Here is a 14,606-nt window from a genome sequence, read left to right on the forward strand (position 1 = left end):
TGACCTAACCCTTGTCTCCAGTTCTAAATGCTACCAATCCTGCAGTACTTTTAAAAAAGAAAGGGAAAAAAAAAGCTGTTGTTTTTCTTCTTCTCTCACACCCACTTAGCTCCCCATTTACAAAGATATCCCTTTTATCCAGAGGCCAAGGAAGGAACATGGGAAAGTCTGAGGACAGCTTGGGATTCATAATGAGTCCCAGCCCAGCTTAGGTTATGGAATGAGACTCACTATCAAAACAAAGAAATAAAAGACACACTCTTTAATTCCATGGCAACACACATTTTATCACTCACCTGGCTTCAGCAGGGGTTCTTAAATAGGAAAAAAAAAAGTGCCTTTTTCTCTTTTTCTATGGCCACACTTCCTCCTTGTAGATATTATTAAACTGTTAGTAGAAACATCCTCCTATAAAAGCTGGGTCTCTTTCCCCTATAGCATAAACATTTAAGTGCTTAGTGCTGGGTTTTCTAAACTCTGTCAGCTCAGCCATGTGAAGTAAGAAACACTCCTCAGGAATTCTTTGATTCTGCCTTGTGACTGGTTGCATTTTACTCTAAGCCACCCAGCCTCCAATGCCATAATCGGACATCCAGCAATGGCTGACAAAATTAGGACTCCAGCCCAGGCATTTCCACAGCACTGCCAAAACCCTGCCGAGTTGTCTGCCTTCTAGATGGGAATCGGGTCAGAATAGCACAAGTGTGTAAGACTTTCCACTTGATTAATTCCTATGACCCTGGCTGCCAACAAAGCAGGAGGTGGTTATTTAGAGATGGAGGAAGAAAGAGTTTAGTGGTCACATTGGCTAAAAACCACCTTCCAGTACAGGAGGGGTTATATCTTTATTTGTAACCAGAAATCAAAAATCTGTCCATCTGAACATAATTGCTCAAATCCACAGTACTTGTAACGCTGTCACTGTAAAGGCCGCCCTGGAAACAATCATTAGCGTCTTCGCAGGTCCAATTATTCACTGTGTGTTCTTTCTTGCAATCCACTCTGTCAGGGGGGAAAAAGGCACAAGAATGAAACAAAACCCTTTTAATCATGTGTTCTTAGCAAGTGTGGAGACTGTCAGGTCAGCATGTAGACCTGAGTCTACTCAGGTAGTGAAAAGCTGCATTGACATTGGACCATGAAGGAAAGGTGACCTATAAATCTGCATGATCCAAGCAGGAAACAATCAATTAGAACTGATACATAACCACGAGTAAAAGCATCCTATCCAAAGAAAGGACAATATGACTTTGTGTTAGAAAACAAGAAAGACAAAGTCAAAGAGACAGGATGTTTGGTTTATAGCCGTATAACCAAGACACACAAACCTATAAAACTATGAAGTCAAAGATAATGACCCTCCTCATAGAGATGGTGAGAGACTGATCAAGGGAGAAAGAATGGGTATTCAGGAGTGGGTAGCTGTTGAGGAAGTGTCAACTTTTATATACTCAGAGGCACATAAGCACATATAAATACACATATATGTGTATATGAAGGTGTATTAATTCATTTTTTCTAAATCCATTTGGCCCATTATGCGCCAACCACTACATACATGCTGCAAAAGGCATGGAGGAGGAGTCGGTGTGAAGAAACATAGTAAATGGATCAATAAGTATAAGTATGTTGTACAGTAAGCTGACTATTGGTAGCAATTCTGTAGATCCTAAAAGCCAGAAGAAAGGATATTGAATGTTTCATCATGAAGAAATGAAAATGACAGAATATAGACTCGCTTAGATTAAACTGATTTAAATATTACATGCAGATGTGATGTTGAAACATCTCATTGCACTCTATGGTTATAGATAATTTTTATTGTTGGTGTATCAGTGTTAAAAGATTAGTTTTAAAATGCTGTTAAAACGATTCAGAGTAAAGGACATCTTGAGTGACCAGAGGTAAGGGTGCACTTCAGATGGCTGAGAAATCCCAGGAAATAGGCAGCTCTGGCCAATATGAGACCCAGACTCACCCTTTGCTGCATTCAGGAGCAGACAAAATTAGGTGTTTGGGGGTGGCATGGCCACAGGGGACATCCACTTTCTGACAAATGGTCCCAGGCTGTCTGAGCCTACTTTGTGAATATATTTCTCCTACATGGTCCAATAAATCTCCAGCTCAAATTTCCACCCACTTATCATAAAGATCAAGATAGGCATGGGGGGAAGGGCAGCAAACAGACCGAGTTACACCAGTCAAATTCCCACAGAGGAAAAGGCTGATTTTTTTTAAGACAGTGAGAGTAGGTACATGATAAGGATTTTAAATCAGAGAAAGTTTGGCTCTGTTTTAAATAAATGTTTTCATATATTTTACAGACCTACCATGGTTTCCCCTCCCTTCTCTTCTTCCATTCCCTTCACCTCCCTTTTACTATCCTCCACCCCACCTCCACATCCACTCCTTCTCCATCTCCACTCAGAAAGGGGCAGGCCTCCCATGGGAGTCAGCAAAGCATGGCTCATTAAATTGAGGCAGACCCAAGCTCCTCCCCCTGCATCAAGGTTGTGTGAGGCAACCCAGCATGGAGATGGAGTTCCCAAAAGCCAACCTAAGTGGAATGCTCCTCCACTGCTGGTAAAAGTGTAAAATTGTACAGCCTCTTTGGAAATTGGTATGGCCGTTTCTAAGAAAATTGGGAGTCAATCTACCCCAAGACTCGGCATTACCAGTCTTGGGCATATACCCAATGATATTCAATCATGCCACAAGGGCACTTGCTTAAGTATGTTTATAGCATTGTTGTTTATAATCGTTAGAACCTGGAAACAACCAAGTTTGACTCCTTTCTCTTCATGTAGATAAGTATTATGTCTATTTTCCATCTGTTGTTGTTATTGATGATCCATTGCACGTGGTATCACTGAGAGAATTAAATGAAATAATTTCCAAAGAGCTCCAGGTGCACAAGAAGCACTGGGCAAATAGTGACGGTAATCGTTGTTACTTCCCCATAGGATGTCTCCATAACCATCGTCACGTGGTACTAGTTAGTCTTACTAGTGCTTTAGTTCTAGTCCTAACACTATCATACAGTTCTTCAACTTTGTGGGAGATGGCTCAGTCCACACAGTTCACCCACCCAGCAACCAGGAGAGTCAGTGCTGACCTCAACGACATGCTCAGAATTGTCACACATTTTCCAAAGCCTGGACATTCCACAGACGTAATGGTACACCTGGAAACTTTGAGTGTAAGACAGGAGGTTCTTGAGTAGGTGGGAAGTTAATAAACTCAAATTGTAATACTTTTAATGAAGTTTGGACTTGGGGTCTCTTTCATTCCTACTCTAAGCCTATTCTTTGTTTTCTTTTTCTTTTTTCTTCCCCTATGAGCTGTTTTCTCTTCTGAGAAGCTATGGGTTAGGAAGCTATTAATTAACTACTCCCTATTCTAATTTTCAGAAAGATTTAATAGGGATTAAACTGCCTCCTTGAAAAGAGAGATTAAATGCCTGCAAATTCTATGAATTGACTTTCTAATTGTTTTGGCAATAATGTTTTTTTCACATGATAATGTGACTGAAAAAAATAATAATTTTAATTAAATTTTAAATGTATTTTTAGCATTTTATGGATCCTAAGGAGACTATTTCCTTGTAGGGAATGTATTAAGAACACAACATTCTTCTCTAACCCCATAATTATTATGATCAGGGGAAAGCCTGTAATGCATTCCATTGCAATTAAATCGTGTGCCCCAGACTGTTTGAGATTTGTTTACGGAGGAGAAATAGATTTTCCACAGCTGCTTGCCTGTGTGTGCAGCCTTCTCACGGCACCATCACAGCGTCATGCGTTCGATAAAATAACACAGTTGAATTTGAACTTCAGAGCTTGACTAAAGTCCTCATAACATGAATTGTTTAATCTTTGTTCATGAAATCTCTTCAATTACGTATGTATGAGAGATGACACACAAGCAGGTGCTGTGGATCTTGGTGTATTTGCCCACCCAATTCTTTAGGAATTAGCAAGGATTTATTCTTGTTCTGACAGCCTGCACATACGATCATTACCACTTGTCCCCGTGGGGACTGTGATACACGGTGACCAGTATGGGGCAGAGTGAGTGTCTCCAACAAGAGTCACCTCCTAGGCATCACCTAAACTCACAGCTGGAAAACACTTTCTGTGAGATGAGTCTCCACAAAAAAGACTCAGAAGGATGGAAAAGGTGTAAGAGGGGGAAAAATCAGTCAAATCAGGGTCAAGGCAATGTCACATAGAACAGATTTCATGGTCTAACTATGTCTTCACTATGAATAATTACTAGAACTTTGATTGATTAAATTAGGATTTTAAATTCTCCAAGTGGCATTTAATTGCTCCTGATGCTATGGGTACATTGGAGCTTCTGTGGGTTTATAACAGCCATAATAAAGGCTTAATTGAGTGCCTACTAATCCTCAACAGCACCTCGAAGGTTACCTATCATTTATCCTGATTTTGATAGAATGGCCTTGCAGGAGGTTTTCAAAGTCACCCAGTTATTAAGCAGAAGAGTCTGAATTTGAACCCAGGCTTCTCTTCCTGTCTTCTCTCAGCTATATCTCCCTTCTCTTAGGCTGGCATACTTACATCCCAAATCTCCCTTAAAAATACTTTCCAACAGTGAAAGGTCTCAGAAGGCTGTAGCTTGTTTCCAGGGAAGAACAGTGCTCCTTAGAGCAAACTCCTTCTAGCAACTTTCCATTTCTGAAGAGCATTTGATGATTCCCTGTTCAGAGCTCATACATCTGTCAAAAGATATCGTGCAATTACCCCTAGGGATAGCTAGCATTCGCCCACCTTTCTCTGAAATTGAAATGCAGGAGTTCCCTCGGTGCTGGTCCGTTAGATCGGTGGCTGTCACTGATAAAGTGTCTCCTTGGAATTGCGTAGACAAAGCTCCAGGGCTGCCAATGGGCCTGCTCACAGCTCCTGTGGATAACAGCATGCCTGGTGGTGATAGGCAAGTTTCTGAGTTGTTTTTATTTTGCATAATGTCCCTGGGAACTTAGATGATGTAGGAGGAAATGCCTTCCTTAAGTCACAGTCTCTAAAGTGAGGCAGCCAAACATCACCCATCTGGCAGTCAGATTCCTTCAGTGAGAGACACAAAGACTTTTGGAAGCCAGAAAGGGACATCATAGTTTGTCTTGCCAAGAATTACCATTTAGTCATGCCCCCCACTACACTCCAGCACGCTCCTCCCCTTTGTAATCTCTGGAGTCACCTACTTGTTTTGGGGGTGTCTACCTGAGATGAAGCTGCAGTTGCCCAACTGTCCTGGTAATTAGCTGCATAAGTCTCTACACTTATGGACCACACCAGCCCATTTTCAGGACCTAACCCAATTTATCCATTGCCCATTTTATCCATTACTAACACAATTTATCTCACGTTACACAAATCAAACTGCATTCTGTGCTCCTGGAATCCCTGTGTCCACTGCTATCTATTGGTATCATAAGTACTTGTGCTAGGTCTCCTCCTGCGTCACTCCACATCCCGCTTACCTTTCCCTAACCTGCAGTGAGTCCTGCGTGAACTGTCGTGGGCTGTGCTAATAAATCCCTTTCCCTCTGATGTATTGTTGGGTTTGGCCCAGGAGAACCCAGAGGAGTTTTGGGAGGCATGAGCTAGAGACTGAGACCCAGGCTTCCCAACAACCACAGCTCCTCTGTGTTCCCTAGGACTCACTCTTAATTCCTTCCTATTCCCTCCCTCCCTCCTCTTTTAGGCCTCAGGTTAGCAATGACTCTCTATTGTGGCTAGCCTTGGCTTGTTCATCTGTTGTTTATTTAAGCCTAATCATTCTTTATAAGTAACCCCTCCTGTAAATTCTCCAAGTTGCCTTGTTGTAAGTTCCTTATTTTCCTACAAGAGCTCATACATTATCCTCCAGACCGAACTTGCTCATAATATTAGCTACCATTCATTCAGTGAGTAAATTTATTTCCATCTTGTATTTGGTGCTATGTTGTAGGCACTGATGACAGAGTGGGTATCAAAATAGAGGATCTGACTCTGGAAAGCTTAAAATAGCTCATGGAGAAGGTGCAAATACAGTTATAAGAAAGTGTAGGGGTGATGAGGATGATAGTGAGGAAAGCACCCAGCACAAGGACCCCGTCATCCAGTGACATTCTAGCTGCTGGTATAACTCACAAGCACATCCTCCCCTACTGTAGAATAACTTTGGGTATGTTAGAAATTAATTCCTCTTACATTTATATCAGTCTTTAGTGATGCGGGACAATTGTCTGTATTATGTCAATCATATTTTAATAAAACGCTGATTGGCCAGGCAGGCAGTATAGGCGGGAAAACCAGACAGGAAGTAGAGGTGATGCAATGAGAACAGGAGAATTCTGGGAAGCAGGGAGGTTCCTCTGTCACTCCTGCGCAGACCACTGAAGAGGCAACATGTAAGCTGTCACATTGAGAAAGGTACTGAGCCCGTGTGGCTAACATAGATCAGAATAATGGGTTAAGATAAGTCATAAGAACTAATAAGTAGACTGACCTAATGGGCCAATCAGTTTATAACCTTATGTGTGTGATTTTTCCTTGGGATTTGCTGGCTTGTTGGGGTACTGGGCCGGACAGAAACCCCAACAAGCCGACCCCTCATGTTACACTTTAGTTTTACCCTACTGTCTAGAACGGTATGGGGATGCAACAAACATTTCTCCAGTTAATTTGGACCGAACCTTCAGAACATTGATCAGTCTCAACTCCAGCCTGTTCACTACAAGTTTTATGTTATCAGGCTGGAGGATGGTAAGATTCCTTGCTTTCTGAGCTCCTAGGAGAACAGAGAGCGTGCTTTACTGGTCCAGAGAGAAAGTCACGGCACGAAAAAGAACATCACTTGCTTGGTGAAGAGTTTGGTAGCTACTGTCAGTTAGCACACATTGATATTTGTCAGTAGGCATAGCAGCCATTCATTGTTGGGGTGTGGATGAGTTCTTTCTTTGTTTCTCTTTCCTCCCAAGCCTGCATTGCATTTACTAGAACCCTGGCTAAATTTGGTATGGGAAACCTAAGCTTCATTTCAGAGCAAGGGGGTTAGGAAAATAGGTAGAATATATCTTTCATTGAAGTTTTTAAAACTTAGACCCTCATGAAGAAAATCAGTCCTAGGCAATGGAGGCCTCGGGTATAGTCATAACAACCAACTTATGGGCAGGAAGCAGAAGGGTGCTGTCAATGTGGTTATCCTAAGTTCATAATCATTTATTCCCTCCACATAGTGATTGGTTAAAACAATCATGTGAAGGTCGTGTAAGGAAATTTATATGAGTAAGAAACACAGAGTGAGACTCAGCAATGGTAAGATGGTACCCAGCCTTTACCTGCCCATCCTTTAGGGCATGGGTTCTCAGGACCAGTGTGAGACATTTAACCTTCAGGAGCTTGCGTAACATAAGGCAGTAACTTTATTGTCATTAAATAAATATGTGACTGAATAGAAATAAAACAATTAGTTTTTAGACTAGAGAGCGGGTGGGGCAGTAGAGGAAAGAACAAGAGGAGGGAAGAAAATTAACCCTGAAAGGGACAAGAGAAAGAGAGAGAGAGAGAGAGAGAGAGAGAGAGAGAGAGAGAGAGAAAGAAACCTAGGAAGCACAAGGAACAGATAGCCAAAATTCAGGTGATATAAGCAAATGGAATTAAATGGATTATGATCTCCTGCTAAAACTCAAATATTGCCAGGCTATATTTTAAAAAACTTTCATTAGAGAAAACACTAAGAATGTAAGGACAGGGGACGTAAAATGATGGGGAAAGGCAGGCAGTGTAGTGTTCTACATAAAGAAGAAGCTGGGTCACCTTAAATATAGGAGAGGCTGTATTAAGTATGGGAGAAATGCAAATCTTAACTCAATAAGCATGAAAGATATTGAATTATTATAAAGAAAATATAAAGACTTGCATGTTGCTACACATGAAGAGGACAACCACAGATCAATAAAAGTTCAATCTACCAGAAAGATAGAATTCTGAGTCCATGTATTCCTCAAAGCTTAACTTTGAAATATATAAAAAAGATATTTCCAAAACAATGGAACAGCTATGAAATAGGAAACACATTAAAAATCATAAATGGACATTTTTGTCTATAACTCCCCAACTTTTGGATCAGATGCATAATAAGTCAATAAAGAGTTAAAAGTTTGAAGAGCACAATAATGCACCAGACCTGGGGACGTGCCCAGCAGGCTGGACGTGCATCCTTTACGAGCAGGGCGCATGCAGCATTTGTGAAAGTAGACAGGATAGTTGGCCATGAAACAAATCACAAAAAAAATTCAAAGCATTTTTACCATATAGCCCACATTATAAAATAGCTATATTAGAAACTAATAGTAAATTTCAGAATAGAACATAAGAGGATGTTTTTACAGTTTTAAGGGAGGTGAAGCATTTTTGAATGAAATATGCATAACACCAATCATAAATGAGAAGTTTCACAAATTCAATTACATAATAACATACATTCAGAAAGAAAGTTGACCTATAAACTGGGAAATTATATATGTGAACAATACCAAGATTAGTACCAAAATCATACCTTCTGCCACACATCAACAAGAAACAAAAATGACCAAAAATTCATACAAGAACATATATTCAATCTCATTAGCAACTTGAGGAATTAAAAAAGAAGTGACACTCACCAGAATACCAAAAATGTTTTGACAATACCAGATGTCGAAGAACATATGAATCAAAAGCAATGCTCATTTACTGACCATGGCCATGGAAATTAAAAGGAAAACATTTTGGAATTTAATAATAAAACTAACCACACATGCTCTAAAATGCATTCATTTCAGTCCAACATTTCAACCCTTTAGAATGGTGATAGTAGCATGTGCTTACAGGAACCTGGGAAGGAAAAGGTATGAATTAATACAATTCGATAGTATACAACAACTTTAAAAGGAGTATATTACAGCAATGCGTATTATTAGTTAAATCTTACATGCATTTGAGTGAAAAGACAAGATGCACAATATATTCAGAATATAGAGTTTTGACCATGTTGAGTGAGAGAGAGAGAGAGAGAGAGAGAGAGAGAAAGAGAGAAAGAGAGAGTTTGTGTCTATGATAAAGCTACAGAAAAGAAACAGGATGTGATCAGTACATGAGCAAAATAGGACTGTGACTCCTCAGTGGGTAGAACAGAGAGCTACAATGAGAAGAAGAGTGAAAACATGGCCTCCTCGAGTACTGGAAAGTGCTTTCTTGGGCTGAATGATAGACATGTCCTCTTCATAACCTCACCTTAGTCTTGCGTACATAGGCTCTCCACAGTCTTCTCTGTGTCTCATACATTGTACCACAAAACAATCAGTCTGACTTCCAGATGCATCGGAGCTGCAACTAGACCGCCACAAGACTATTCAAGTAGGAGTCAAAGAATGAATTAGATAGGAGTTTTCTCCAGACTTTGATTTGAGGCTGAAACCAGGGATTTTTGTTCCTTGCAGCTCTAATTTCTCATCTACTCTTAATGTAGTGTTAGTTCCCTGTTCCCAAGTCATTTGTCAGAAAAGTTAAGGGATTCCTAGAACTCTCCCACAATCTGACACATAAATCTTAGTGGTCAGAGTAATGTGATGTAGCTATTTCTTCCTTCAAGATAGCCTTAGGGAGCAATTACTTTGCCACTTCAGTTAGTCGTGGGAGTGGAGTAAAAGGATGTGAGGGCAGGCACGGCTTCTGAACGGCCATTCAGCAATGCTTGTCTAAATACCACACTCAGAATTCTCCCTCTTCCCCACAGGAGCCAGTCTGCAAGAAGACTTGTACAAATATTTCTCCTTCCATCATTCCCACGGAGACACCATGACTGTCATGGATCCAAAGCAGATGAATGTTGCTGCTGCTGTCTGGGCTGTTGTAGCTTACGTTGTTGCAGACATGGAGGAAATGCTGCCCAGGTCCTGAGGAGAACAAGAAGAAAGGCCCTTGTCCTCATTAGCGGGGAATCCTGGCTTTGTGTCTTCAAGATACTTATCTTCACAAAACAGTGTTATGCACTTAATCTACAGGGCACAGCTTTCTCTATAGTTTCTGTTAATCATCTTTTCTTGACTCTTTCTTCCCTGTTTCTAGAATAAGGCATGATACTCACTACTCCATAGAATCAGCACTCTGTGGGTAATCACAATTAAGGCATTTGTTTATACCACTTTGAAAATAAACAAATCTGTTTAAAGCCTCTGATTTTGCATATTCATTTATAAACATTAAATTAAATATAATGAGACCAATTTTGTGGTTTAGATTATGGTAAAGAGTAAGAGAATTACAGAATCTTAATATTTTAGTTGACTACATGAAGAGATTTGACTGTCTAGTTTGTGCATTTCATTTACACATTTAATGAAATATAGAAATTTCAAAATGATATAAAAAAGAAATATGTCTGCACTTAGAAAACAATCAACTCTATATACTCTAGGACCTTCTAAAGATGGGCACAGGAAGCTGTCACTGAGGAAATGATATTGCCGTTTAATATGTACATTTTGTATCCTTCAGTTCCTCAGAAGACATGTTTCAAAGTCACTTTACTGAGGTTGAGCTCCAGATAGACCAAAGAACATTCACAAAATTCCCAAGAGAAAAAACTGACTCTCAGCTGCTCTGTAGACAATGCTGCTGTTCTTCGTTATACAATGCTAGTATTGAAGTAGTTACTAAAGAATTACAAAACACAGCAGGGTACAATGGTGCACACTGAAAATTCCAACATATGAGAAGCTAAGGTAGGAGTATCAAGAGTTCAAGACCAGCCTGGACCTCATCAAAACACCTGCCTCAAAAGCAAAAGGAAAGAAAGAAAGAAAGAAAATGAAAGAAAGAAAGAAAGAAAGAAAGAAAGAAAACAGCAACAAAAAGAGCTTACCAAACACACAAAAACTTACTATCAACAATAAACAGGAGAATTTAACATATAATCATAGATATGTTAATATGTTGAGAATTAAAGAAAATATAGAACATGCATAGAACAGAAATGAATTGCATCAAAAGGATAGAATAGAAAAGAAAGTATTAAAAATAAAAAAATACAATGTCAGAGGATTTTGGCTTTTGTGGGTTTTTGATGTTGTTTTATTTTGTTTTGTTTTTCCTAGACACAGTCATCGCTCAACAGCAGACAGACTGAACAAGGCCAGGGAAAGTATCAATGAACTTAAATATAGATCAATAAGAATGATTTGAACTGAAAAAGTAAAATAGCAAAGACAAACAAATAACAGAACGGAACATCTAAGAACTGTGGCATAGTCTCAAAAGGTTTAATAGACTGTAATGTAACTAAACTGTCAGAAGGAGACATAAAGCATCCCTCTTGCTAATCGTCATAACGACTGAAAGATTGAAAGACAGAATAGCTTTCCTTTTGGGCAAGACAGCAGACTGCTACTCTGACTCACTTTTATCCTGAAGATTTTAAATGCTATATCCATAGGGGAAAACACAGTGTCTGAGTTCAGAGTGGGCTTTTTCTCGTCTTAGGTGATCTTTCAATGCAGAGTTAGAATGCCATATGCTCATGGTCGTACTAAAGGTTCTACAGAGTCAGTGGCTCCGAGTTCTTTTCCTATGAGTTCAGAAAGCAAAATCCATGGACAATGGGAGGCTGCATTTAGAAAAGAGCTTGTTACACATATATAGGGTCCTACATAGAGAAAGTAGAGCCCCTGGACAGCTTCAGAAGCCCTGACAATGAGATACCATTAAGCAGCAAGTCTGGGACTGATTTATCACAAAAACTAGGATGGGGCAATAGGAAGGAGATGAATTGTTTAATCCATTTGACCCAACCACGAGGGCCAAATGTCCAACTACCTCTTCTCAGTTACAACATGTCTGTAAGTACAGATTCCAGGCAAGGTACTTATTTAGGGAAAGAAATATAACAAGAAAGCAAGTCTTGCCCCTGGCATACATGGCCTCTGGGCACAGCAGAACCAAAGACATTTTAGTTTAAATGCTCTTGGTATCTCTGGACTTCTGCAAGGATAGAACTGTGGACAGGGCCAGGGACAGTTCTGGGTTTTAGCCAATGAAAAATTATTTACTACCCTAAAACTCCTAGTGAATTTCTATTTCTTATTCTTAACAAAATAACATTTGACAAGGATACTTTTGACAAATAATTTCTTAAAAACATGAATGAGCTGACTAAAATATAAAAGAAATTGTAAGTGATAAGCACACAGAGAAAAACCAGAAATATCAAACTAGAGTTCTATAGAAATTCTGAAGAATGTAAACATTCTAAATCCTATTTTTTACACACATCCAGTAATCAGCAGACTAGAAACAAATCCATAAACCTACCCCATTATGGATACTATGGGATGACAGCACCACTAAGGCCCTGAAAAAAAAAAATCTCAAAATAATGGTGAGCTACGGGTGACTTTGAGCACTGCAAAGGAGAAAGCTTACAGCTAAAGTTATAAAAACTATAATGTTTTGAGCAAGAGCAAGCCAAAAAGATAACAGAATTAACCCATAGCATATTTTATGCTGAATATTTTACAACTCCCGGCCAACAGTGTTTAAAGAAATGAGAGTCTAAGAATTAAAAGCAAAAGAGTACCTATAAAATGTACTTTTAAAAGAACCAAAAGGAAATTCTAAAACAATAAACTTTAATAAATGAAATACACAAATTAAGAGACAAATTTGCTAAAAAGAATTTGTGAATTAAAATGAAATGCATTCATGAAAATTTTTTTATAGATAGGAAAAGATATAGAAGACCATGAGAGTGAGATGCTGAGAATGTAAAAAGATGGTTATAGCATCCTGCATATATTTTATCAGGAATCCAGTAAGAAAGAAAATGTGACAAAGATTTGCATAAAGAAAAACTGAATAAAAATAACAAATATTGAAATATACCAACACACAGAATCACTGAGCCAACAAATCCCAGAAAAAAATAAACAAAAACATATGGAGAAATTACTGACCACAAAAGACAAAGAAATCTTGGAAGTAAGGAGGAATTATCACAAAAAGAGAAATAGATGTACAGCTAACTTCTCAAAATCAACAATGCAAGCCAGGTGACTGTTAGACAGTAGCTGCCCACTTAAAAATTCTATGCTTTCAGAAAATATTTTCAAACACAAGACAAAATAGGATGTTTTCAAAGTAAAATCTGAGCCAGTTTACCACAATCAGACTTTCCCCAAGAGCAATGTCTAAGGTTCAAGAAGTGAGAAGGCAAGCTCCAGGCAAAAGACTTCGTGCTCCTTCTGGGTGATCAACCACTAAAGTTGCATGAAGTCCCCTGCAGCAAAGAGCACCTGCAACAAAGCCCATGCAGCAAAGAACCCTGCACCAAAGTCCACGCAAGGCCCTGGAGCAAAGAATCCCTGAAGTAGAGACCCTTCAGCAAAGCCCATGCAGCAAAGAACCCTTGCAGCAAAGCCCCTGCAGTCCTCTGGAACAAAAGCCTGACGGGCTCCCAGAGAGAGATGCAGACAAGGTTGCAAGCAGCCTCTTGGGCTTGCTATGTTTATTTGCCTAGCTCCCTTCTTTTCCCTGTTCCTCCTGGAGCCTTCTTTCTCATGAGTAAGCTTCTTCCTTCACTTTTAGTATCGTTTCCACTTCTCACTGCTCTTCCCCTTACTCAGTCTCTGCTTAACTAGAGGAGTCTAGAAGAGTCGTACTGTATGGACAGTGTGAATGAGTCCAGATCGGGTGATATCCTGGAAAATATCTATGTCAGTATCAGTATTAATAGCAGAGGTGTGAAAAGAAAATGGCAGCTGGGAAGAAAGAAAGGGACCTTCGTATTTTTTTCCTCAGGACGGTATAGCTACACACCCTACCTGCTAAGATCTTTCAATGAGACAGCCTTGAAGCCTCATATGTATTATTGAGTAGCTACAGTAATAGGAAGTTTAAAGTGAAATTCTCTTATTTTCCATAAATTGGTACAGAAAGAGCTATTCATGTGCTCACAGAGGGCCCATCATTTGAGTGGTGTTGCCTGTTCCTACACACTCGGCTGCTTCCCAATGTGACTTTAACATCGAGCTGCCTTTCTGACTCATTTGCATGGGTAGATTTAAGTGCAAACCTGAGAAAAGAAATCCAATTAAAAAATATATAGGAAAAGGATGAGTGCTCTAACAACAACAAAATAGGATTCAAGGAAAAGCAGGCTGATTGTTGATCTTGCCCTTGACCTTGTTAAGATAGATTTTTGCTGTGAGATAGTGTCTTCTGTACTTGACAAGAAAGCTGCATTCATGAAATCTCACCTATATAGTTGGCTAAACAAGACCTGTATAATGATACCCGTTGGCATGCCAACGGAGAAGGGAGAAATCTCACAAGACCCCACCCCTAGATGAAAAGCTGCCCTCAACCAATGGCTGCCTAAATTGAGGAAGCCAGTCTTCTCCAGGAATGACCCTCCTGGTAGCTTATCTAACCTCTAATGGTCAGCCTTAAACATATATATATATATATATATATATATATATATATATATATATATATATACACAAGCAACACTAAACAAACTCAGTAGGTTGTTTTCTGTCTATGTGTGTGATAACTGCA

The 14,606-nt window shown here is 39.4% G+C and overlaps 1 protein-coding gene across 3 annotated transcripts in view; it reads left to right on the forward strand.

Annotated features, from left to right (window-relative positions):
- The window catches only part of Cpq (carboxypeptidase Q), a 400,620-nt gene extending 390,394 nt beyond the window's left edge, over positions 1 to 10,226 (forward strand). For all 3 annotated transcript variants that reach the window (XM_048457233.3, XM_048457231.3, XM_048457232.2), the window contains one exon: positions 9,787 to 10,226. In XM_048457233.3, coding sequence (XP_048313190.1) covers positions 9,787 to 9,950 — 164 coding nt within the window. In that variant the 3' untranslated portion in view covers positions 9,951 to 10,226. The remainder of the gene's footprint in view (positions 1 to 9,786) is intronic.
- The last annotated feature ends 4,380 nt before the right edge of the window (positions 10,227 to 14,606 follow it).

The sequence above is a fragment of the Myodes glareolus genome, chromosome 19 (assembly GCF_982192425.1).
Source record: "Myodes glareolus chromosome 19, mMyoGla1.1, whole genome shotgun sequence".
Lineage (NCBI taxonomy): Eukaryota > Metazoa > Chordata > Mammalia > Rodentia > Cricetidae > Myodes > Myodes glareolus.